This window comes from Urocitellus parryii, chromosome 3 (assembly GCF_045843805.1).
Source record: "Urocitellus parryii isolate mUroPar1 chromosome 3, mUroPar1.hap1, whole genome shotgun sequence".
In the NCBI taxonomy this organism is placed as follows: domain Eukaryota; kingdom Metazoa; phylum Chordata; class Mammalia; order Rodentia; family Sciuridae; genus Urocitellus; species Urocitellus parryii.
In genome coordinates this window covers 8051086-8077081 of record NC_135533.1, presented here as the reverse complement: position 1 = coordinate 8077081, position 25996 = coordinate 8051086, and the positions used below count along the sequence as shown (strand labels likewise).

At 41.1% G+C, this 25996-nt stretch overlaps 1 protein-coding gene across 1 annotated transcript in view; it reads left to right on the top strand.

Moving 5' to 3' along the window:
* Cntnap2 (contactin associated protein 2) overlaps window positions 1-25996 on the top strand; it is a 1300648-nt gene that overhangs the window by 665203 nt on the left and 609449 nt on the right. Inside the window, exon 13 of the mRNA XM_077795886.1 lies at window positions 8565-8765. Within this exon, the coding sequence (XP_077652012.1) occupies window positions 8565-8765 (201 nt within the window). The remainder of the gene's footprint in view (window positions 1-8564; window positions 8766-25996) is intronic.

Here is a 25996-nt window from a genome sequence, read left to right as displayed (position 1 = left end):
ATAATTAATGCACTTATATTTAAAACATATTTTTACTGGTTAATCAAAATATAAAAAAACTACAATAATTATCATCTTAAAAATTAAAACACAGTCCAGGCATGGTAGTGCATGGCTGTAATCCCAGCAACTCTGAAGGCTGAGGCAGGAGGATTGTGAGTTTGAGGCCAATAACTTAGCAAGACCCTGTCTAAAAAATAATAAATAAATAAAATAAAAGGAATAGGCATATAGCTTAGTGGTAAAGAGCCCCTGGGTTCAATCTCCAGTCTAAAAAGAAGTAAAAAACATAATCTACCTCATGTCTATTTCCTGTCTCTTGAAATTTATCGAGTGGATTTCTCTGATTTCATTTCCACTTATCAGTGACCTAGTCTTGGTCTACTTTTTGTTTTTTTCTATCCATCCACAATCTTTCCCATATTAGTAAATGGCATCATCCTTCCAGAGAAATACTTAGAATTCTCACAATAATCTTACTTTTTTTCCTGACGAGTCTCATCTCAAATGTCCCATGTCTTGCTGGATCTGTCGTGAAGTCCTACTCCTGACTCTGTTTCTCACCCGCTCCGCTGCTGCCCTTCAAAGTCCCAGTGATCATCAAGTTCCCCTACAAACAGATTTTGCTTCCAATGTTTTAATCCAAGGGACCTTGGCTCCCTTAACAGCTAAGGCCAAGTTCAGAGTCCACCCATGGCTGGGGAGTTGCTGCTGCGTCTGGGCCCTGCCTCTCTGTCTCCATCATTTCCTGCTCTTTGCTCTCTTCATTTCACTCCTGCCAAATCAACCTGCCGGGTTCTTCCTGCCTGGAGCTTTGCCTTTGCTCCTAGTACAGCCTGGGCATTCTTCCCTTTGATCTTCAAGTCATTCTAGAATTTGCTCAGATATCACCTTCTCCAAGAGGGCTCTTCTCACCCATCTACTTGAAATCATCTTTCTCTCTTCACTCTGTTTCCTTTACCAAGCTTAAGTCGAGGAGGATACAAGTGAACCCTGAGTTACGTGTTGGCTCACCTGTGTGCCTCGCCTCCCACGTTTAGCTATTAGATTGCAGACTGTGTAGGATGAAGAGCGTCTTATCTTGCTTAACGCTGCAGCTTTAACACTTAGACAAATGGCAGGCATACGATGAGCAGTTAAATATATCTTTCCAATAAATGATAATAAATAAATGATATTAAAGATGTTCTTGTGTTAAAAGAAATTATTTTTAAACATGAAATTCATCTTTTATTTTCGTTGGTTTTTAACACTCACACCTATGGCCGTGCACTAAGCCTTTCAATCCAGGCACAGTCGCATTGAGTTGACGATCTTATATCCTTCACTGTTCCAGATCCTTCCGTTTCCAGCCCATCCAGACCCCTGATTTCCATTTACCACATTCCCCTTGTCTCCGAGGTGTTTGGCGTGAATGGTGCTTGACAGACTTGACCAGTGCCTCTTGCCCTCTTCTCTCCCTCCAGGGCTCCGCCCTATTCCCTTATCTGATCCACCAGGCCGCTCATGGCTTTCTAGAACTGGGTTAGAGGGACTCTCCATATGGACCTTGGTATTTCCCACACCACATTTTAGTAATTTGTTGGTATTTGTAATCCTGAGCTCTACGTCCTCTCACCTCCATGGGACCATGGGGTCACTGAGAATAGAACCTCAAATCTTATTCATCTTGGTGTCCCCAAAGCCCGCCAGAGAGCTGGAACAGTCCAGGAACCCGATAAAGGATGTGTGAACGCATTCATGGTGGCATTATATTACCAATAGGTGTCATTGTCCTTTTTGTAAGAGGTTGACACTGTTGTCATTGATAGCAGTACCGTGAGAAGGCTAAAAGGGTTTCTATATGTTCACCTTTCTCCCTTGACCCCCAAAAGGAAAACAAATAATGCAGCATTATGGGAAAGACAAGAAAAAGTTTGTTATGTCCCCAATCATAATGTCATTGGCTGTAATAAAATCCAGAATTAGGGAAAATACATCTACATTTTGTCACTGAATCTGAGTGTTCGTTGGGGCAAGTCACTTACCTCTTCTGAGACTTGGCTTTTTCTGGTATAATAGAAGAGTCAAGTGGATGCTATCAAAGATGACATTGTTCTGTTGTTATTTAATATTCAAAAGTTTCCACCTAGGAACCTGGCTTGTTCTCAGTGACATTCTTGTTCCCTTGTTTATGTTATATATTCCAACAAGACTGCAAGACTCTAAGTCCGAAGAAAGCAACTTAGAATGATGCTGTAGGGTTTAACCGGAGATCCTTGCTCTTTTCTTTCTCATAGTTAATGTTCAAATATAGTTTGGCTGAATCAGGATAATGGCCATTAAGACTTTTATGCCCAAAGGAAATAGAAAGAGTTAGTGGGATACAGTTTGTAAAATAGAGAAGAAATGTAAAGATATTGAAAATTGAATTTGCTAGCTTTATCCAGCCAGCCAAGGCTTACGGGCAATATTGAAAATCGTAAGCAAAGCTTATGTTATGGCTTACTTCCTGTTGGTTTGCTCTAACAGTAAGAGAATCAAAGTCATGCCTGTAGTGTAACTATAATAAGGAATACAGAGTTGTTATGGCTTGGATCTGGAATGTCCCCAAAGATCCTTGTGTTAAAGACTTGTGCTCCAGAATGCTGCTTTTGGAGGTGATACAACCTTTAAGACATAGGGCCTACTAGGAGAAAGTTAGGGACCATGCTCTTGGGGGGTATCCTTGAAGTAGATTGTGGGATGCTAATCTCCTCTTTCTTTCTCTCTTTTATCCTAGCTGTGAGGTGAGCAGTTCCCTTCACCACACACTCCGTGACATGATATGCATCCTCACTTCAGATCCAAAGCCATGAGGCCAATTGGTCATGGACTAAACCTTCCAAAACCCTGCGCCCAGGCTAAACCTTTTATCTTTATAAGTTTGTTCACTCAGTAATTTTGTTATAGTAACAGAAAGCTGGCTAAAACATTAGCTAAGGAATTTGGAGTATATGTTATATGATGCACACAATCAGTCTAAGAAATTCTATATATCATTTTAAATTTAGGTAGTTGATATAAATATCCCCTCTTTCTAAAGATCTTTTCAAAGAAAATATTAATGAAGATAGTGGAAGCATTCAGAGTAAAGAATTAGGTTCAATTAGCAAGATGCTGTGATTTGAAAAGTGAAAATAACTTTTAGCTATCTATTCAGGAGTATAGAACACATGAAATATGTCCAATTAAACTCAGCTCAGGTTGGGCTTCTGTTAAAGTATACTTTATCTACTATCTATTCATGTGAATTCCGATTTTATGTGGAATGGCAGAAGGAGGCAGAGCACAAGCGTGCACATAATCAAGGGAGAGGTGCTTTTCTGGCGGGAATTATTCTTTGTTCCCTGGTCATTTCCTGCCTTGAGCTATCCCTGGTCACAACTCCCGCCAGGTAAGAAATTACGTTCTCATGAAGTAAACCACTTGAGATTTATAAACAGGATGAGGATGCGGGGTCACTGGCAACAGAGAAAGCATCCTAATGTCGTCATTACCGAGGTATTTAACCTTTAGGACCCACTGTGGCCAAGGACGTGGAATGTATCCATGGCACGTTTCCCGTGCCCTAGTGTTTGGAATGTTTCATTAAACCTGCTGTGTTCCCCACAAAGCACAATATGATGACTATAAAATGTATGATTTCAAGATGAAAGAAGAAACACTAAGTTCTTAATAATCACAAAGGGCATTTCCATAACACAGGGATCCAAAGACAGTATTTGCAGAGGAAGCACCATTTTATCAGGGGCTTCTTCATAAAAATGAAATGTAAAAGTTTGGAACTTGCCATGGGCAGTGGTTTTTATTTACATTCTGCACATAGATTATGATATACGTAATAAGTGTCCACCTTGAATAAGGGAATGAATGAATCCACTTATGATACGAGCAAAGGAAAATCTACAGTGTAACCGCCTTTTCTCTTCTGGATGATGAATTCCTGAAAGTTTGTTAATATCCACTAATAGACGCCTTTCACTCATGGTTAACGGCTCCACAGGAAACGCTGCCAGAAGTAGAGGGGAGCGTGACCACATCGTTTGCCAAGTGCATGGACACTGATTGTTTATGCCATCAACTACAGCCTATGCATTGATATGAGCTCACAATTGCCATGGAAATTGTCTTAAACTAAGAAATTCTAAATGTCTCTGTGAAATACATACCATGCAAATCTCTTGATGAAATACCCATGTGTGTCTATCATCTTTTCCCAAACCTCTCTGAAATATAACTTTATTGAAGCAAAGAATAGTGTGTCTGTAAATAAGTCAGAGCAGGCTGTCTACCCCTGCCCCACGCCAACAGCATCCCTTGCCCTTGAGCAGAAGCCACATCCCTCACTGTGACAGGGACAGCTCTGCTTCCGGGCCCCACCACCCCATTGCAGCTCTGACCTTGACTCCTGCACTCTTGTCTCCCTCCCTGGCCCCCTGGTAACCTGGATCCATCCAGAAACATAAATGTTACAGGATTAGAGCATTTGCATTTGCCTTCCCTCTTTCTGGAATATTTCCCCAGATGTTCATGTGGCCTGCAAGATAACTACGTTATTTATTCAAATTTCACCTTCTCAGCGGGGCCTTTTAGTGTTTCCTCTTGTATTTAAAATGCAAACACCACACACACGGCTTATCCTTCCCTTCCTTGATTTCGTTTTTCTCCTTGTCATTTCACTTTAATGTATATGTGTGTGTGTGTGTGTGTGTGTGTGTGTGTGTGTGTGTGTGTAAATACATGTGTACATATAGAGATAGAGAGATGGTTTGAAACCATGTATGTGTGCATGTGCACAGTTATTATCTGGGTGTTTTTCTAACTAAAATGCCTGAACTTAAGCTACAAACCTTTATGAATGCAATTTTACCACGGTTTCCCTGTTAGCCCGACGTGTGTCTGCACACAGTAGGTACTCGATGTTGCTGTTGGGTGGGTGAAAGAGCTACAACAGACATGAAGAAAACAGTGCCCTGGACGGGATCTTGAAATGAGTGTGGTAGGAGGGAGAGATGAGAGTTTGAGGCCCAGCGGTCATAAGACCACAGTGTTAGAAACCCGTTGCTGCACCCGTTGCTGTCCCTACAGTTATTGATGCTGTATAGGAAACAGATCTTAACCAGATGACCTTTTGCTTTGTGTTTTTGAAGTCAATGTTTTCTGCTGTAGTCTGGATCTTAAATGTCCCCCACAGGCCCATGTGTTGGAACCTGTTCCCTGACCCGTGGCACTAGTCAGAGGGAGGAAACTTCAAAAGGTAGAGCCTAACAGTGAGGTCTTCTGGTCTCTGCCTTTGAAGAGTACTATGGGACCCCAGGCTCTTCTTTCTTCCTTTCATGTGCCAGCCATGAAGTGAGTGGCTTTGCATGACCAAGTGCTTCTACCATGATGTGCCGCCATAGGCCCAAAGCAATGGGGCCAACTAATCATGGACATAAATCTCTAGAACTGGGAGCCAAAACAAACCTTTTCATTTTATAAGTTGATGATCTCAGGTATGTGTTACAGTACAGAAAGCTGACAAACTCACTTGCCTTCGGGAATACTAGTTTGTGTATATTAGAAAGTTTTTTTATGACTCTCGAAAGAAGTCAGGTTGAAAACGAAGTCCATCGTGAGTTAAGGAAAGAGATTCTGGGCTGCTGCTAGAGAACAAGGCTCTCCGTGGGGATTTGGTTAAAAAAAGAAAGAGAAGTAGTGCCAGACACTGGAGAGTTCTGTGCCACAGGCTGCGTATAGCCTAACCTAATTGATACAGCTCTAATTTGGTGAAGGTAAATCTGCAGACCTGGGGCTAAAGAGATTCAGTTATTGGAGTCACAAATGGTGAGAAAAGAACTAGTGTGGGGAGCAGCTCTTTGGCTGTTGGTGGACCCAAAGAAGGCCTTCTACCCAGGCAAAAGTAAGTGCCGCGCAGAGGTACCTTCCTGCAGGCGCCATCACTGAGCTTGTTTTAGCTGATTCCAGCAAATAAGTGAGACTGTGGCTCAGAGGCGTGTGGTCAGGCAGAGGGGGAGCAGGCCTTGGAGAAGGGCAGGGCTCTCCATCTCTCAGGACCCTCCTGGCAGAACCACAACTGGGGCCAGCAGGACTTTGAATAGTTCCCAGCAACTTGGTTCTATTCACTTTTTGCTAATTTGTTCTCTTTAACTCATACTTTCTTGCAGGCCTGCTCTGAGCCATGCCCCCGCCCCACCTTTGAATGTAGGGGGAGTGGAAAGGGGTTGATTAAAATATGCGCTGTCAGGTGGAGGTGAGTGCTAGGGAGGAGCATGTGGCCGGATAGGGAGCCGGCAGTCATGGAGGTGAGAAACAGCAGGGGAAAAGACCAGAGAAGGATGGCTCTGAGGTGTCCAGGCCCAGGGGACTGAAGGAGGAGCTCCCCACATCCTGGAGGAAGGGCCCAGGTCACTGGGGCTGCCAGAGAAGCTTGGATGAGTGGGCGGAGAAGGGAGGAGGAGAGGATGGGAGGAGGGTTTTGGGGATGCAGGGGCAGGAAGCAGGTGACTGGTGACAGGTCACAGAAGTAATGAAGGGAGAGGCAAAGGCTTTATCCAGAGCAGTGGTGGTGAGGCTGAGGACAGATTCTAAATCTCTGGACTCAGATTCTGAATACTGTGTCCCTCCTTATCTATAGTTTCACTTCACACATTTTCAGTTATCCATGCTCAACTGTGGCCCAAAAATATTAAATGAAAAGAATCCCAAAATGATCAATTCATGATTTTTAAAGTGCTTGCTATTCTGAGTAGTATGATAAAATCTTGTTCCGCCCTGCTCCATCCCTCCTGAGATGTGACTTAGTGCTTTGTCCACTGTATCCACTCTCTATATGCTACTCACCCATTAGCTATCAGTAGCTGCTGTGATATCACAGTGCTTGTGTTCAAGTAACTCTTATTGTACTTAATAATGGCTTCAAAGCACAAGAAGAGTGGCGCTGGCGATTATGTAAGAGCATATATCCAAGGAGGGAGCACCGGACATGTTGGAAGATGAAGGAGGTCACTGTGGAGGGAGTGGGGGTGGGAGGCTATGAGGGGAGGGAAGTGAGGAGGGAAGAGAGGTGAAGGAAAGCAGGTTGTGGGATGACAGTATGTTGGTTGTCGTACTTGTTCTATTTCATTATTAGCTATTATTGCTAATATATCACCATGCCTGATTTATAAAACAAAGATCTTGGTAGGTATGTATAATAGGATAAGACACAGTACATGTAGGGTGGTTCTCTGTGGTTTCTGGCACTTGCTAGGGTTCTTCAAACATAGGACCCATGTATAGACTGAAGGAAGAGCAGACAGGGTTTGCAAGCAGCCTGCTGATGTAGCGAGAGTCAGTGGTGCTTCTAGGGTTTCTTCCTGGGAAACTGGCAGAATGGAGCCGCCATTTGCTGAAATGGAGACACCTTGACGGGGAGAATTCAGGAAGGGACTGATCCACAGCGCACTCTCACGCTCACCTCTTCCTCACGCCTTCCCCCTTCAAGGAAACTGGGTTGATCTATAGAGTTCACAGAGCCCTTCTCCAGTCAGGCTCCCATCCTCCATGTTTCTGGGAATCTGCAGAAGCTCAGCTACATCCTTGCAAGGTCCTTGTTGCACTATGTGCTGTAGGTGGCCCTCGAGAGGCACAGACCAGCCATTAGCAATCATGACTTAGATCCTACAAACTTAGAAGTTACAAAATGATGATATTCCCATTGTATTATTTAGTATTCTTTTGTGAACTGAAATATTTCCATAAAGAGAATACTTACAGTTCATTAGGAGCCAGAGGCCAATTGCTTCATTCTTTGCCTATATGGATCAATAGTCAAAATGATTGGTTAACTGGCACCTTACAATGTTAAACTTTTTTCTTACATTTTAATTAATTCCTGGTCTTAAACATGTTTGATGTCTTTTAATCCATTGTAGGAAATTCTTATTGATGTCAGAATTGTCCGTCCTTGGTTCTGGGCTTCTGGGAGCAGCCTGGCAGCTTGCTTCAGATATGGTGGCATGACCTGTCCCCCTTTTTCAGCCCTGGACTGGGCCATTTCTCCAGAGATCCTAGTCTTCTCCAGCTGTAAATTGGTATTTAGCGATGACAGTTTGGTGCTTGTTCCAGAGCTTTTCCAGGATGCATTTAGGACATATGTCTACATTTTTAAAATATGATATTTTCTTAGGTTCGCAGCCATCCTCCTGATTAAAACCCAAATGTATGGAGAGTTTTTTTATTTAACTTCACCTTGTATCTGCTGCTGCTTTTCTCACTCTGAAATGTTCAGGGTCCATGATGCTGAGATCATTGCTCACTTGCTTGATTCCACATGTGCAGAGCCTTTTGGTGACAGATCAATGCAGTGTCTAATTTTGCCTGAAAGTCAGTGTGAAAAGAACATCTGTTGATAAGATGAAGACGCATATTCTGATTAGAGCGAACAGTACGTAGGGAGACCCAGTGTCTCTGGAGGGCGGTGTAACTTAGTTATTTTCCGACACTTGCAGAAGCCTTTCCCTACTAATGTTTTACTGATGTGGTCATTTTTCTGCCCACAGAGGACAAAGTGTGGACCATCGTGTCTCACGACTTGCAGATGCAGACGACGGTGGTAGGCTACAACCCAGAAAAGTACTCGGTGACGCAGCTCATCTACAGCGCCTCCATGGACCAGATCAGCGCCATCACCAGCAGCGCCGAGTACTGTGAACAGTACGTCTCCTACTTCTGCAAGATGTCCAGGCTGTTGAACACCCCAGGTAGGCCGAACCGAGGGTCGCTTTAATTACCATCTCGGCTGGTGTCTGGAGTGGCCTCGACAGTCCAACAGGTGGAGTTTAGTATCTTAGGGTCCAGCTTGCCACGTGCAGGTGGCTGTAAATAAGTAAAATATAATCGCTCGGATTGTTTTCTGAAAACGGAAGCCAAGAATGTAGGATTTTTAAAGAAATTTCATGTCTTTAGGTTTGTAGATTTGGGGAATTTTCTGTGTCTGTATGTATGTGAGGCTGCGTCTAGTGCTTAATTATCTATCAGCTGTTGCTTTGGGCAAAAAGTTTGTCAGAGCTCCTTTTGAACTTTCAAGTTATTACCTTTGAGTTCTTCAGGTGTCTTTAGTGTAGAGTTGAAAGCATCCCCAGGGCCGCCTGCAAGGGAACCACATATAGAACAGCATCAGGTTTATAGCCCTTTGTAGTCTCCAGTCATTTAAGAGTGTCTGTTTGTCTCAAAGAGTCGAGACTCGATTTTTTTCTTGATAGCCTACCTTGAGCCGTGCAGTAGTGTGTGTGTACATGCAAACACCGTGCCTGCATAAGACTGTTTTGGGTTGTTGGAAAAAAAAAATAAAAGGTCCCAAGGGATGTAATGGAGACAGCCTACCTGCAAGAAGGGGTCATGTGCTTTGGAGGTCTTGGCACTAAACCCAAGATGCGAACAGAAAACTTATCCTTTGGCTTAGAACATAGCAGAGTGGAAAAAAAGCCATGTGTTTTGAGTTAAAGAAGTGTGTCTTTATAATCTGCAACCTTCCCATTTTCCATGTATGTGACTTTAGTTAACTGAACTCTTTTCTAAAAAAAAAAAAAAATTACTTGATTTATAGGCAAAAGTTGTCTATATTTAGCATGTGCATGTTTTGAAATATGTATACAGTGTGGAATGGATTAATCAAGCTAATTAGCGTATTGTTGCTTATCTTTTTTTTGTGGCGAGAACACCTAAATTCTATTCTATTAGCATTTTTCAAGAGCTCAACAGATTGCTATTACTTAGAGTCGTCATGTGTACAATAGATCTCTTGATATTAAGCCTGTTTCCAGTGTCTTTTTCTGTCAAGCACAGAACATAATGCCTATTACCGGGGAACTGTGAGAACTCAATGGGGTAATATATGAAGCATTTATAGGGTCTGAGGCATTTAAGGACAAAAGTAGCAAATGGTGTATTGATTCTTGAAAAATATTATGGAACTTTGGAAATGGCATTGTGCGATGCTAGAGGTCAGTGGGCAATGTGATGCCCCCAAGTGGTGCTGAGTTTGGAGCCAATGTTGTTGGGGGTAGCTTACAGAAAAAGAGTTGGAACCAAAATGGTGGGTGTCACATTAGGATACTGAATGCTTCCCACGTGAAAAGTCTGGTGTTGTAATTAAGACGGCATATCCTGTGGACCCTAAGAAAACCTCTAAAATATGAAAATCATTGATTCAGAAAATGTGCCCTTGTTTGGAGAAGAGATGGGTGTGGCTGGGCTGTTGAGGAAAGGCATCCTTAAAGAGGCAGAAGGCAATCATGGGTTGGCGGCAGAGCGTGAGCAAACTTCTGGAAGGCAGCCTGAGTGATATGAGTGAGCCTTCAGGTCCTGCTGAGAAGTTTAGCCCAAGAGAGTCCAGGAGGAAAGTGCAACAGGAAACAAGGCCACAGTGGGAGTGGGCGTAGGTGTGGAGGGAAGTGTGTGCTGAGGGGTGAGTCTTGATCCTGGAGGCCGGGCGTCTCAGACCTTCACGGGCACGAGAACAACCTGCAGAGATCAGTGAAGCACAAAGTGCTGGGCCCCTTCCCTAAGGTTTGGATTCGGTGGAGCTGAGATGGGGCTTGAGAGTTTGCATTAGTGATGGGTGCCCTGGACTCCCTGGTCTCGCCCAGGAGTCATATGTGGACGCCCAGACCCCCAGAAGGACTGTCTTGGGAGACAGGGCTCCTAGGAAGTAGTCAGGTTAATTGGGGTCCTAATGGTGGGGTTCTAATCCAATGGGATTGGTGGCCTTAAAAGAAGAATAGAGAGAATGCTCTCTCTGTTCTCCTTCTTTGCCCTGTAAGGACACAACAAGAAGGAGGCCTCCTATAAGCCAGGATGGGAGCCCTCACCAGAAACTGAACCCACCGGCATCATGATCGTACTCTCCTCTCCTCTGGAACTCCGAGAAAATAAATTCTTGCCATTTAAGTCGCCCAGTGCATGATATTTTGTAGGGCAGCCAGAGCAGACGAACATGATGACTTGCCCACAGACCACTCTCTGAAAACTGCTGTGATGGACGAGGGGGAAAAGTCCCCACAGCTCAGTCACTGTTTCTGTGGACCTGTCTCAGCCACATCCCAATGGTGCCAGGGCAGGGAGGTGGGTTGCTCACAGGTCAGAGTGCTCAGAGAGCCTGGAAGTCATGGGACTCACTGGGGGAAGCTTCCAGGAGATCCGAGGCTGCTCCGAGAGGAGAACAGTGAGGCCAGGCTAATGAGGGCACCTCCATCCCTGATGGTGCTTTGCCACGCAGCGTGTCTTCTCTCTTGTGGTGTTTTGTCCAGTGACGGCCAGCTGCACCGACCCTCCCTCCCACAGTTCCCTCAAATTCACACCCCTCCTCACTCAGAGGGGGCTGTTGGGTCAGGCTGCAGAAGCAGTGACACCGTGAGCATTCGCCTGCTTCGTTTGCTTGTATGAGCAGCATCCCAAGGACTAGTGGTCTTGGCAGACGGTAAGAAGGTGGCTTTTCACAGACAGCACTACTTGTCCTCGGCGCCACTGGGCATGAGAGAAAGCAGTGTCCTTCAAGGTAATATGCACCTGGGTTTTCCAGTCCAGGATTGCTCTATTCCTTTAAGTTGGATAGGTTTTTGGAAACAAAACAGGAAATTCAGGGACCGTGTCTTTCAGGGTCCCCTTTTCTTTAAGTAAAGGTATTTAGGAAATACCTTTACTTCCTACAGCATTTTTATTGAATCCTGTTTCTAATGTGGGAAAGACTCAGCCAAGGTCTTTGGAAAACCAGGGGCCTGTAATAAACGGTGTCAGCTTGTCTTCACGCTGCTCGGTGGGTCTCCTCACTGAGGCTCTGTTTGCAGATCCAGTGGACTATTCTCTGTCCTGGGATGGGAGCAGGGGTGGGGCGAATTGCTGACCAGAAGAGAACTTGGTGCCCTCAGCTTTACGTTCCTCATTTTCTTCCTACTTCTATTAAACTCCAAAGTCAACTTGAGTGTTGCATGTTTCTCTAGTGGTTAAAAAGCACAATATGGCATCCAAGTAAGTTCAGCTTCCAGTTTAGGCCCTAGGAGAGCCCATCTGGAGGGGGGAGCCCAGCTGGAGGGGGGAGCCCAGCTGGAGGGGGAAGCCCAGCTGGAGGTGGAAAGGTGCTGACCTGCAGGGCTCCTGCTCTCCTGGGTCAGCTCCCTCTCTTCCCTGCTGATACCCCGATGGCCCTTGCCTCTCGCTTTCAACCACCACCAAGAAGCCTCACGCATCTGTGAAATGCAGGGCATACAGAGCTTCAGGGAAAACAGGGTAAACTTGTTTTAAAGCATTCTGCTGGTTACATTTTCTAACCTAAAATCTTTCATTCATAGGATGTGTTTTTTAATAAATGCTAGCTGACTTGAATAAAATTAATAATATCTAGTTTCTTACTATCTTGTCCAACCTTCCGGCAACTGCTTTTCATCAGGAATGTGCAACAGAATGCTCAGTTTTCTTGTTCACGTGCTGATTTCAGGGGGACTGGGTTGGGGCCCTGGAAGGGTGCCTTTTAGCACACATCCGTGGGTAACTTTGTGCGCCATGACTGGAAAACAAAGCCTTTAGTTATGGCTTGAAGTTCTGTCATGTTGGAGTTGAAGGTATCGCTGCTTCCTGTGGGGGAAGACTGAAGAAGTAAATGGCATAATTACCTACTTCAGTTGAACATTGGTATTGATACTATTTTTAATTCGCTTGATAGAACAGTCTTTAAATATTGTCAAGGGATTTCCAGCCTACCCTTCAGACTCATCCCTGGCATCCAAAGACTCTCTCTGTCCTGCACACCTGTTCCTAAGGGCAGCCGGGGCTTTCTGTCTCAAGCCCTGCATGCTGATCCAAGCCCAGCTGCATGCAGCCACAGGATCCACTGACTCCTTCCTTTTTCTCTTCAAATTCTCAGTATGAGGGAAAAGTTCAAATTAATTGGAATCCAGGGAAGAGCATTGGTTCACTTTTTCTTTCCACCTGCACTCATTTTCCATACTTCCAATTTCTCCCTTCTGGGTAGCTCTGTATTAGAACCGCTGACCCAAGGAAAGAGAGAGGTTGACCCCGCCAGTCCTCTAGGATACAGTTCTGGGTACAGATCAAAATAGGAAGGAAGTCAGTTTCATAAAAATCTTTAATTTGTTGTTTTAAGGAGCTAATGTTTGCTGAAATTGACTTTTTCTTCCTTCATGGTACCATCCGATTTTAAATATCCATTTAGTCATTCTTAACTAAGACTGAATTATATTGGAACTTCTGTAGAAGTACTTGTGACATCTGTTTGAATACAAAGTGTATTCATTATAGCCATTGCAATTAAAATGAATATCAAATGAGTTTGTAATGGCTGTGCACTTAAAATGTCATTCTTTATTTTAGGAGCCTCACCCTCCCTCCGTGGTTCCTGTGGGGCCCGACAGTTATGATATTTATGAAAAGTACATATGAAAGACAGTTGATGTGCATGTGGACCTTATTTTTATCTTGATAAATGTTTGTTTGTATCATACCATTAGGTAGCAAATGTAGAAATACTTATTATTGGTTTCTTAAAACTTTTACAAGGATATAGTATATGGCTTGTAATATTATCTCTATTATTATTACAGATTTAAAAAGGGGCAAAATAATGATTTTGCAATTTTGTCATCATATGTATTCTTGCCACGTAGCTATTAATTCACTTGTTCTTAATCAACTTTATAAAAGACACAGAAACGAAACAAACAGAAGTAATGTTTTTCCACATAGAATAGGCTATTTGGAATGAGGCATACCAATTTGGGAATGACCAGATTAATTATACACAAATAGAGAAAACTATCCAACATAATGTCAACATGCTTTATATCTATATCCTCAGAAGTGAAAATGAAATAAATTCTGAGCTTCAGAGAGGCAGAAATAACTAAACAATGAAACCTATGTCTAACAAATGCCTTAAAAACTTGAGTTTGATCAATTGGATATAGATAAGAAGTTGCTCTGGGCCCTGCTCCACTGGAGTACTAGGCAACACTCCAAATACTTTTAGATGACCAAAATATTTCTCCATATCTGGACAAGACTTATTAGCTTGCTTGTGTATCTTGGGATGCACTGTCAACACACATTTATTTTACAAATCATATTATACTTTCTAATTAAGAACTTTCACTGAAGTATTTATTCCCCACATATAGAAATATTTATTTAATTGTGGAGGTACCAAGCTGTTGTGTTTCCTATTTTCCTGACTATATTTAGTGCTGTTTTGTTGGTTTCCAGGGTTTCATTTCTTTTAATTTCTCAATGTAGTGTAGTTCTCATAAGTCAGACTTTTATTGCCTTTTTGGTTCAAAGAAGCCATATAAATTATCCATCCTTTTGGGTAGTTTACTATTAGATTTTGTATCTATTGGAAAGGAGTTATGTTCACAATTTTTGCCTGTAAAGTAAGCTGTGTAAAATTCAATATATTTTGATGATACTGTGCTGTGATTTAGTGGCACCCAAAAGAGACGAAAACACAGCTCTGACATGGTAACTTACAACCTGTTTTTAGCAAAAATTTCTAAACTCTGGTGCAGTTATCAAGAAAATGAATTTTCCAAGTTTGTGCTGTGTATTTCAAGACACCACGATGTTTACCTCTTGAGACAACAGAGATAAAAACCTCAACCAATTCCAACCAAAGATTATTTTCAGTAGATGAAATTTATTGTGACTAATCAATATATTAACCAAAAGATTAATTGTCGATCTAATTATAGGGTCTGACGATCATATTAATGTTGGAAAATGAGCTCCAGCAAGTTCCCCTCCCCGCAACTGGAGTCCACAGGGCAGCTCTGTACTGAAAGGAGCTCAGGGGCAGTTGGGGGAGAGTTGGAGTCACTTCAGTAGGAAGGGTAGGTGTTGAGGAGAGTCCCACCTGGAATGTGAGCAGGGGAGTTAGCAGATATTTGTAGTGTTTCCTGTACATCCCAAAGTGTGACATACAAGCTGAGATGCGAAGGATTCATGCAAGTGGAGTGAGAAAACTGGAAGAGGGGATTCTAGGTTAGAGGTGTCCGCATGTTCGCTGATTCTGAGATGGAGGTCAAGGAACACAGATCTTGGTTTGAAAGAAGTGAAAGAGGTTGGAGTGGCTGGAGGAGAGATCTTGAGGGCAAGAGAGGCAGGAAGGAGACAGGAGGCCAGTCAGAGTCCCCTTGGTTTTCACATGGAGGACTTCAAGCTGAGCGTCTACCTGTTCCGTGGAGAATGGCATGGGGCAAGGCTGACATGGCATGAAGAAGTCGCCCAGGACAATGTCACAGGTGTGCTGATGATGCTGGATGACTGAGAGACCCACTGGGACTAACATAAGAACAGGGAATTTTTTTTTAATTTTAGATGGAAGAATCAACAGGATTTGTGACTTCTTTTATATGTATGATAAAGGAGGAAGCAAGTTCAAGGTGACTCAAGTTTCCCACTTGGAGGAGGAACAGCACTTCTAAGATTCACCTAATAGGGTTGTGATGAAGGAAGACCTGGAGAGTTGGCAGCTGTGTGGGTTGAAACTGCATGGACAACACCAGGGATCCAGCTTTCATGTCTCTTTAGGATGACACCTAGGGTAGACTCCTTTTGCTTGACAAAAAAAAAAAAAAAATCACTGCATTAAGTGTTTTCCTTCACTGAAATTTAAACATGCTCAACAACCAAATTGCAATGAAAGTAGTGAGACTATCACCAGAATCCTAGAATTCCACATTCTTGTATGTGTATTGAAAGGACAGAGAACATGAAGTCAAGACTGATGAGTCTCAGTGATATAACCACAGGTTTGGGTTTTGTTTTGTTTTGTTTTGATTTGTTTTTGTTTTCTTTTCCTTTTTTTTTTTTTTTCTTACGCGAAGCCTTCTGGATTTTGCTTCAGTTTCCTGGTCTACCACCTGCATGGTAGCCGGGGCCAGGGCCTGGTGGGCTGGAGACCTCACCCCTGGTTATTAAATGCTTCTGCCAGGAAGAGGCACATGGCAAGTGCCCATATTCTATGGACTAAACCAGATCACATGTTTGGCTGCGTCTAACTTTAGAGGAGGGGGAAATGCAATCTTCCTGAGGGGCCGCTGAAGAAGGAATGGAGAAGGGTGGTTACCTAGAAGAGCAGAAGAGGGCAGAGCGAAAGCCAGGGCATGGGAATTCTGGATATTTCTAAGGATGAGGGAGTTCTAAGTTCTAAACTGAGGAGGAGGATTCGGAGAGGCCAAGGCTAGAGGTACAAGGCAGAAAGGGAACATAACAGGTTCCAGGAGAGAAGTGTATGGAAATGGCCCTGGCACCAAACAAGGACACCTGCTCTCAGAAGGGAGACAGAGGAGGGGCCGTGGCGTCCTTGAAGTTCTCCTGCACAGTGGCATTCCTGACGCTTTCTGTCATTCAATTCTCAAAGTTAAGCAGTTGACTTTACTATCTTTATTTTGTAAGACCAAACTCAAGGGGATGAATAAGCTCATGAACACCACTATTGCTGGCAGCAGGCAGGTGAGGCCGCAGATTTACCTTAGAAATCCTTCTCCCTGACTCCCTGAACCACCCGTGAACATGTAGACACACAATTAACCCCGCAACGACCCAACCCCACCTTTTCAACCACCATGAAAGGACATTCTCTTCCCTGTCTGTCTCTTTCTGTTCATGATGAAAAATGAGGTTTATCAAGTGACCTTCGGTTAACTCCAATATTTCTGATTAGTAAATTATCAAGGATAGGTTGACTTCTACTCTATGGATGGTCTTGCCTTGAAAGTTGGTGATGTGGTGAGCCTCCAGGCAAGACGCTCCATAGTGCGGCGGTGGTTTTGATCTCTGTCATTTTATTTTGTGAGTACCTACATGTGTAGCTTTGTCTTTTCAGTCATGAAAACAGGAGCAAAAGGAATAGTGGGGAAATTGTACTATCACTGTAGCCTTTGGACATTGTCTTCTAATGTCCACCTGGTTTGGATGGAACCCAAGCTTTTGATTCTGGGAAGCCACATATTCAAATAATAATTCTAGCTAAATAAAAGTGAAAATGCAAATCATATATGAGCATTATGGACTTTGTATTTGTTTTTCCTTAAAGTTATTTAGCCGAATGTTTTCAGACAGGAAAGCACACTATTATTAATCTTCTCTAAACAAAGATTAGATATGAAAGTTATAGCACTGAAAAAATTATACTAAAGCTACATTTTCTTTGAACATTATTACATCTTAATGAACAGATTTCTTCTAATTTATGAGAAGTATGAGTTTATAGAGTTGCATTTAAACTAGTTAAGCCTTAATATATTAAAAGACCATAAAGCCAAGGTTTTTAAATTTGCATTTTATTTTATTGTAGAAGATTGTAAAAATGAAGAAATGGCTGTTATCCAATTTCAAAGACTGAAATAACTAGGTTTGAACTATTTTTCAGTATTCCATACTCCTTTTTCTTCTGCTCTAGGGAAAAAAAATTGTAAAAAGATTGGATATAGATAAAATGATATAGATAATATAGATAAAAATATTAATGGAAAAATTATGGACAGCTTTATTTATTCTTTTATGAATATTCCTTTCTTGTTTTTACTTGTATCCATACATATGGTCACAGTCAGAAACAAAACTGAATTCAAGTCACCATCAGAGTCTTTTCTGCATGACATTAATTTATGTTCATATATGACAATAAGCAGGATTTGCCATATTTTGTAAGTTATGCTTAAAAATATGTGGCCTAAAAATATCCTAAGAAGAAGAATCAGTTTTAATATAAAAATCCTTTGGAAGTATCTAGCTATTGTTAAAAATTGCTCACTTGTCCATTCCACATATACTTAATACTGTCCTATAGGCCAAGGCAATATAAGAAAGAGCAAAGATAATAATTTTTAAGTATCATTTGCCTTAAAATATAAACTGACACTTTAAAAGCATTTGTATATGACTTTCATAAATACTGAAGTGATTTCACTGATACCTCATGGATAAAAGACTAAATAAATTCAAAACTCATAATGATTGCTAAGGTGTTGGTATGTGTGTTTAGCACTGGGGTGGCCCCTCTTTCCTGTTGTAGAAGTGACATCTGGAGGAGAGAGCCAGGGTTATTTGGGAAGGCTTAGGAACTAGAGGAGATGGGCTTTAGAGTTCTGTTTATGAGTATATCAGTCAGGCCTATCCAGGCGCAGAAGCAGTCAAAGATACGTTTCAAGGTTTATTGCAAGGGATTGGCTTGTGTGACATTGAGGCCTAGCCGGGCAGGTGCAAACCCAGGGCACTATGTCTGGAAAGGCAGGCTGGGACTCAGGCAGGAGCTGTAGCTGCTGCCACAGGTGGAAATTCTTCTGTAAGGAAATCTCAGTTCCACACTCAAGACTCTTCCGTGATTGACAGGCCCACCCAGGCTACCTAGAATAACCTCTTTCATATGAGGTCAACTGATTGTAGATTTTAATTACATTTACAACCTAGATTTGTGTTTGGTGGCATAACTGGATGCTGTCCATAAATTGACACATAAAACCCACCATCACAGTTGGCAAAGATCACTTCTTAAATGGTCTTCTGAGAACTCTATCTAGAACAGCAATGATTTATTCCCTCAATGGAAGAACATAAACCTCTATTTGGCATGGTAACAGAGATACACCTGTTCAATGTGGAGGGACTTCCCATTCTTTTATCTTTCCCTTTCTGATGAAAGTACATCGGGGGATCCTGTGACATATTTCCAAATAAAATATCATTTTCTAAGGTTATAATAATGGCAATTTTAATGAATAGAGTAGATCAGCTTCACTCAGGAAGATAAGTCAAAATACAGAGTCTTTCCTTTTCCTTGTGTGGTTTCCAAAAAGCTGTCAATGGCTTTATTCCACATTTCATCCAAAATGGCATGTGCCCACAGAGATGTGGCAACAACTCAGTCATTCCCTCAGAATTCTGCCTTAAGGGAAGCAACCCCGTTGGCCATGAGAGAGTGCTGCATGTCTACACCCGCAGGAGAGCTGCAGTGCAATCCTGTCACCCCATCAGAAGGACTCTGCAGGATTTTCCCTCTCAGAACTGAGTCAGATTCCTCTGCCACTTAAAGTAAAGGTGACATTAAAGAAGCTCAGAGAATAAAGTTGAAGGAACCCATGTTTGTAGAAGTGCCTATGAATGAAATCCCATGAAGTTTTATTTCAGAGACTGTGTTTTCTAAACTATGATTTTCCCACCCATGAATAATGAAACTTCTCTGTATTCTATTAACCATTGTGTTTGCTTATAATTTACCAACACCAGTGGCTGAGTACATAAGTTTTATAGGAAAATGAATAGCATTTCAGCATGTTTGTCAACTAGGAATGTCACAACCACTATGATCCTCAATCCACATGGTAAGTTTTCTTAAGCAATATGATCAGGTTTTTGTTTGTGGGTTTGTTCAGGATCTGGATTCAGGCTAAATATTTGGTTGCCTAGTAATGCTTAATAATCATGGTCCAAAAATTAGATAATGACATAAATGAAAGGAAGGGAAATGGCATTAGTATTATTTATGAAGTGCTTACCTGGGGATTCATATATATTGGCTCATGTCCACTCTGAGTCGTACGGCACTATTTCCATTTTATACCTGAAGAAACATAACTTCAAATGGGCTCATGAATTCACCCCCGGGGGAAAAAAATAAATACCATGCTGCAAGTCCAAACCAATTGTTGAGTTGACTTTTTCATCACTTTGACCAAAAGACCTGATAAGAAGGAAAAGTTCATTTGGTGCTCATGGTTTCAGAGTTCTCAGTCCATAGATGGCTAACTCTGTTGCTCTGGGACCAAGGTGGTGCAGAACATCATGGCGGAAGGTGTGGAGAAGGAAAGCAGCTCAGAATGTGGTCTCAGGAAGCAGAGAGAGTGTTCTACTTATCAGGGACACAAGATATGCCTCAAAGACATGCCCTCAATGTCCCACCTCCTCCACCCACACCCTCTTTGACTACAGTTACCACCCAGTTAATTCCTATCAAGGGATTAATGCATAGATTAGGTTCAGGTTCTTGTACCCAGTAATTTCACCTCTGAACTTTCTTACATTGTTTCACACATAAGCTTTTGGGGAATACCTTGTATCTAAAACATAGTCCCAATACTAAAATACAGGTTTGTGTGCCCTTAGCCCCTCATATTTCCCACCAAGAAGTTGAAAGGAAGCATGGAAAGAAAATTAGGTCACATGATAAGGAGAGAAATTTAGACAGTTTTAATTTTCCTAGACTGCAGCATAAATATGGCTTTAGTATAATTAAAAAGGAAGGTCAGAACATCTTCGTTAAGCAACAGGTCCAGGGAGCTGCAAAAGCTTCTTCCTGAATCCTTACCTATGTATTTATTTTTCCAATATTCTCAATTTGGCCTTGACAAAGGTATTAAAAATTTGGTTTAGATGACAATTTGTTTGAAACCTTATTGAAAAACATTTGATGTGAAGGAAATAAAACATGCCTCTGTTCCTACAGAGCACTTGGTTTTCATGTTTTTGATTTCAAACACAACATGCAAATTGCATATTGATGAAATTGAAAAATGTTGCAAAAGGTTAGCCCTTTCTTTTCAGACATAAAATATGGAAACAAAAATGTTGATATTTCCTTTCTTTTACTTAGTTTTTGATCTTTCAGAAGAAATTTCCCTTCTGAAGTCTAACACAAGTGACATATCCTACATTGCATTTTTACCCTATTAATATGCTTACTAATTACCTTATAAATTTCAGAAACCCTGTTAGGATGAGAAAAGTCAGAGATTTCCAGGTAAGTCAGAAGGGGCAGCACCTGAGTGGTGGATAGCAAGACACTGATGCAAACATAAAATGTGTTCATCGGAGACAGAAGAGAATTTTTTCTCTTGGGAAGGGGATTGGTTACTGTCAAGAGAAAAATACCTCTGTTGAGTTTGGTGTTGTACAAGGAAAGGATGAGGACATGAAGGAAACACCAAGATAGGAGCCACCCTGGGTGGTGGGAGAGGGAGCACTGAGCCCACGAGAGGCCTTGGGAGGAGATGAGAGTAATGCGGACAGGGACGTACCTAGAACATGCACCAAGAACACAGACCTGCAGCTCAGCAGGCAGTTCTGGCCAGAGGTCGAACACAGTATTTCCAAATTTCATGCCATCATACCCTTTGCTTGGCACAAATGTTAAAATCTGCTAATCTTTATTTTCAGAAGGCAGCCATCTAGAAACCATTTTTCATTTTGTTTCTCTTTCTAAACATCAAAATGGTAATTAAAGCGGCAAAATTAATTGACAATGTGAAATGTTGAAGTTTATAAAAGGGAGCTTGAATCAGAGTCTGTGAGATAGAGATCTACCATCAAAATACCATTAAATTAACTCAAAATAAGAAAAGTCACTGCTGGAGGGATAGGATGGCCTGGCAGGGACATTTCTGTAGGCAGACAAAAGTTCAGTTCTGTAAGCCAGTCTTATGAGTTTGCATGAAAAGAACTGGTAAGATAATTTATGAGGTTCTCAGGTGAAATAGGAAATATTAGTGAAATAGTATTAACTAAGAAACATTTACTTCTTAATTGATAGTCATTTCACATAGATGTCACAGATTTCACAAATGACTTGAATTTTGTAATAACTAGACATATTATTCAAGCTCATAAGAAATATCAAAAAGGTAGATTAATGTAATAGATGATTTTAAAATGCATATTTGTCTTTGGATGCTTTAAAATTTCTTTCTAGATATAGGCATTACCAACATTTAAATTGTCCTCTAAGCCTGATAATGAAGTTATAAGATATCAATTGCAATTGCTTCTTTGCTCCCTCTATTTCTGGGTAATTTATTTTTCTCCTTCAAGTCTGCGTTTAGATGAAAATGCTCAGATTAAACAAGGTACTCACCATCTGTATCTGTGTGTGTGTGTGTGTGTGTGTGTGTGTGTGTGTGTGTTGGTCTGAAATCATCCACAGGAGTTATGTGTTCTTTTTCAACGCTGATATGAGGTATAGGTCAGTTCTGATGAATTTACATAGTGCTTAGAACAGACTTCTTGAAAGTAACAAGACCCTGAGCTTATTTAAAATTCAAACAAATCAAATTACTTAGAGTCAATAAGTACTTGTTATTAAATTTGAAAATAGGCTTTGTGGGAAGAATAATTAGGGAGGAAAATATGAAAAGTTGATTGGAAATTTCGAAATTATTAACTGCTAGAGATTTTGAGATTAAAAGGGACATAGGAAAGTCAGAAAAAGATAAAATTGAAATATAATATTACGCAGAAGATTCCAGAACACGTTATCCAGATCAGATACATATGCAATGAGAAGAGTTTGAGTTTTGTCAAATATTGGAAATAAAGATCTAATGTAACATAGACTAATGCGAATAAATCATGTTTGGAGGTAAGAATTGTGAAAGTATATAATCAGTGTTTTTGTAAGAACTGTTTTTTTCAGCAGTTCAGCTTTGCTATTGCCCTGTTTTGAGTATTACCTCCAGACAGGGACAGAACCCACTCAAGTAAAATGTATAAAATATGTATAGGCATGGTTCAGAGAATTTTTTCTTCCAAAAAAGGTATGAATGATCTGAGAAAGAAAAATATAATTGGGGTTTTATATGCGAGAGAAAGGTGTATAAAAAAGTGATCACTGAGAAAATAAAAATAATTTTGAACAGCCTTGAAATTTTCATTTTTAATGAGAAAGTATGAAAAAAGACATCAGGCTTCACTTAGGATTTAGTAGAGATTTTTCTCTGAAGCAGATTCTCAGGGTAGTTGAGATTAAATGCTTGCCCATGCATAAGGTTTACAAGTTTCAGAAAGGAAAAGGGAGCTTGGTTTGCATCAGATTCTGGAAGATGAAATTACATGATGTGGAGAAGTCTTAAATGCTGTCTCTCTTGATATCTGACATTCCCTTAATGAGTTTCCTGCAATTCAAAGTCAGATTCTTTCGGTAGAACTTGATTTATCAGCACGGTCTGATCTCAAATATAATCAGAGTGTGTGAGATAGAGATCTACCATCAAAATACCATTAAATTAACTCAAAATAAGAAAAGTCACTGCTGGAGGGATAGGATGGCCTGGCAGGGACATTTCTGTAGGCAGGGAACATGGAGAGTCAGATTATAAACCTGGATGCCAGGGTATGGATTTGTAATGAACAAAATGGAATACTGAGGAGACTGGACACTTCTGTTCGACACCCAGCCAAATCTCTCCCTGTAGGACTCCCTTGTGGGGAGCCAAATGAGAATCAGATGCCTGATCATGAGCATGGAATCAGTACACAAGGAATAAATTAGATGATGTGGGAGTTAAAGGTAATCGGCTGCCTCTGGACCGCTGGGCCATCTCCTCTGGACTGCAGTTGATGAACACACGGTTGGTCTTGTTCACTCCTCCCGGTCCTCCTTGGCCTTCTTTTCAGCTTGCTTCTCTTTCCTTTTTGCTTAGTTGAGGTAATGTATTCAATCAGGCTGGCCTGGAGCCATTTAGCCTCTTGGTGGTAATTTTGTTCCAATCCTTCCATGAAGTGTTGATGTTTTAGTGTGACTCACAGAAGACAATCTTATTTTCAGACTCTTCAGGGAAACCTCCTAGTACCAAACACTGATAGTGTAGGCTAACAGAGATGATCTCTTAAAGTTCTTTCCAATCCTCTGCTTCTATGGCAAAATAACAATAATGATAACAACAACAACACTCGGCTATTGCAGAGAGGTAACTGAATTTTCTTTCCAAAGAATAATGAAAGCAAAGCAAAGGAAAATCAAAAGTAGATGCAGAAGATGTGGCTTACCTATAAATACATCCTTAATCTTTTCTCATTTCTAAGAGCAGGAAAAAAAGGATGATGATTAAGATGTTTGCATCCTTTACCAGGGAACTTGAATTTTGGTCCCCCATGGGGATTAAATGGAATATACATCTGTAATACGCATTAGTATTTTTACCTCTTAGTAGCTTTTATAGATATTTAGGTCATTTTCTTCCTGTTAGAGATTCCCATTTGAAACTGACTATGAAGATGCAAAAATAACTTGCTCAGCAAAAAAGTCTTGTGACATGTAGAATCACTGACTCCTTGTTGTTTTGTGATAATAAATACTGCCAAGCTACAGAAAACCAGTGGGGGGAATAAACCTTATTATCTTATCTGCGTATTGTTGTTAAAAAAAAAAAAAACTAGTGACAATCCATGCGTCACTGGAAAATCATCACATGTTAACACAAAGGAAGATGTAAGACTACTAAGGGCAATGACGAAGGAGTAACACAGTTAACTCATAGCTGCATACATTAAATTCATTTAAGATTGACAGTAGACTTTCCCCTGAGAAGGAGAAAGAAAGAACAGAATACATTTATTTTAAAGAACTCCCGAAACCTACCAGTATGTTGCCTAATGAGGTGATGTAGTATAGAGCTTTGCCTGATGCTAAATTTACATAATGCCTTTTTTCCCTCCTAAGAGATTGCTTTGGAAATTGCAAAGAAACTGAAATGAGGTGGAAAACAAAATAACAAAACACAAACATGTTCTCAGTGTTTGCAAATATTAATAATAATTTCCTATCCTCTGATTCATTAGTTTTCCAGAGATCCTACCTGGATGTCCTCAGAATGTAAAATGATCCTTCAATTAATTAATACAGTGGGATTTATATTTCTTTATAACCATGCCACTTCTATAAAAATACTCGTATCTATTTATGAGCCATGTGAGGCAGTGAGGGTGTGACTTATGTGGTACCACCAAGGACCTGGCAAAGCCTTACAAGCAGTTTTGACTTATGCACACACTGTTGTAGTACATAAAGCTAGCCCTGAACATGATCATTAAGGAGTCTTTATATATATATATATATATATATATATATATATATATATATATATATATACAGTTTACTCATTTTGTACTTTTTTCCTTTGAATGTAGAACTTTCTCTTCTCTTGCCTGTTTTCTGACCAACTCCACTTGTCCACAAGGAAAATGTTTTGGCACTCTGACTTTTAGGTCACGGTGTTATCCCAGGGTACAAGTAGCTTTCCCTTCCTGCTGTGCCCTTAACAATTTCACAGGAGACCTAATACTTAGATTGACTTGCTTAAAACCATCCCTACACAGGCAAGAAAGACCCTGCTGCCATACATTTTAGATTTATCATTTAATTAAATGTTAGTATAAAAGGTTTCCATCGTTACATCACTTGTACACATGGTTTTGCTTTTACTGTCTTCACAGTCCATTTTGAAATGGCCCATTCATTCATTCATTTTCTGAAACACAACTCGTTGAACATCTACTCTCTTTAAAGCACAAAGCTAATTTCTGTAGATGTTTTAAAAAATGAATGAGACCAGTGTCCTTAAGGCAGTGATCCCCTGTGGAAAGACGTTTTTAAAGAGTTTTTGCTGGTGAGTCTCTGGAATTCTATTGTGCTTAACATTTGACTCCTACCATTGTGTTGAGGGAGGCAAGTACCACATGGAACCTCAGCACACTCTTCCCTTTCAAGATCCTCCTCCTCCACCTCCACACCCTCACCCACCCAGCCCACCTGTACATTAAGACATAAATACTTTGACTCCTGTGTCAACTGGGCTGCTGCCTGTTCCTGGTTATAAAAAGCCTGTTTCCTAGTGAGGTACCTGTCTAACCTGAGCATCTTTCTTACACTGTGCTGGCAGGGCACAGACTCAGGGCTCCAGTTAACCCAGCCTCAGCTCCCAGAGTTTCAGTGTTCCTCCTTCCTTTGTCTCAAGAGTCCAAAGTTTTTCACTGTATATTCAATGTATTATTTTTTTTTTAAGAATATAGTATCACTTTCTTTCTGTGGTTCTTCTTTTCCAAAAATGTCTAAATTTTAGATGTTTGTTTTGCATTTTTATTTCTAGGACAAAGTTTTGATTAATTAAGCGTGAACCCAATTCAGACCGGCTCAGCTCTCACTAAGTGCCACAGT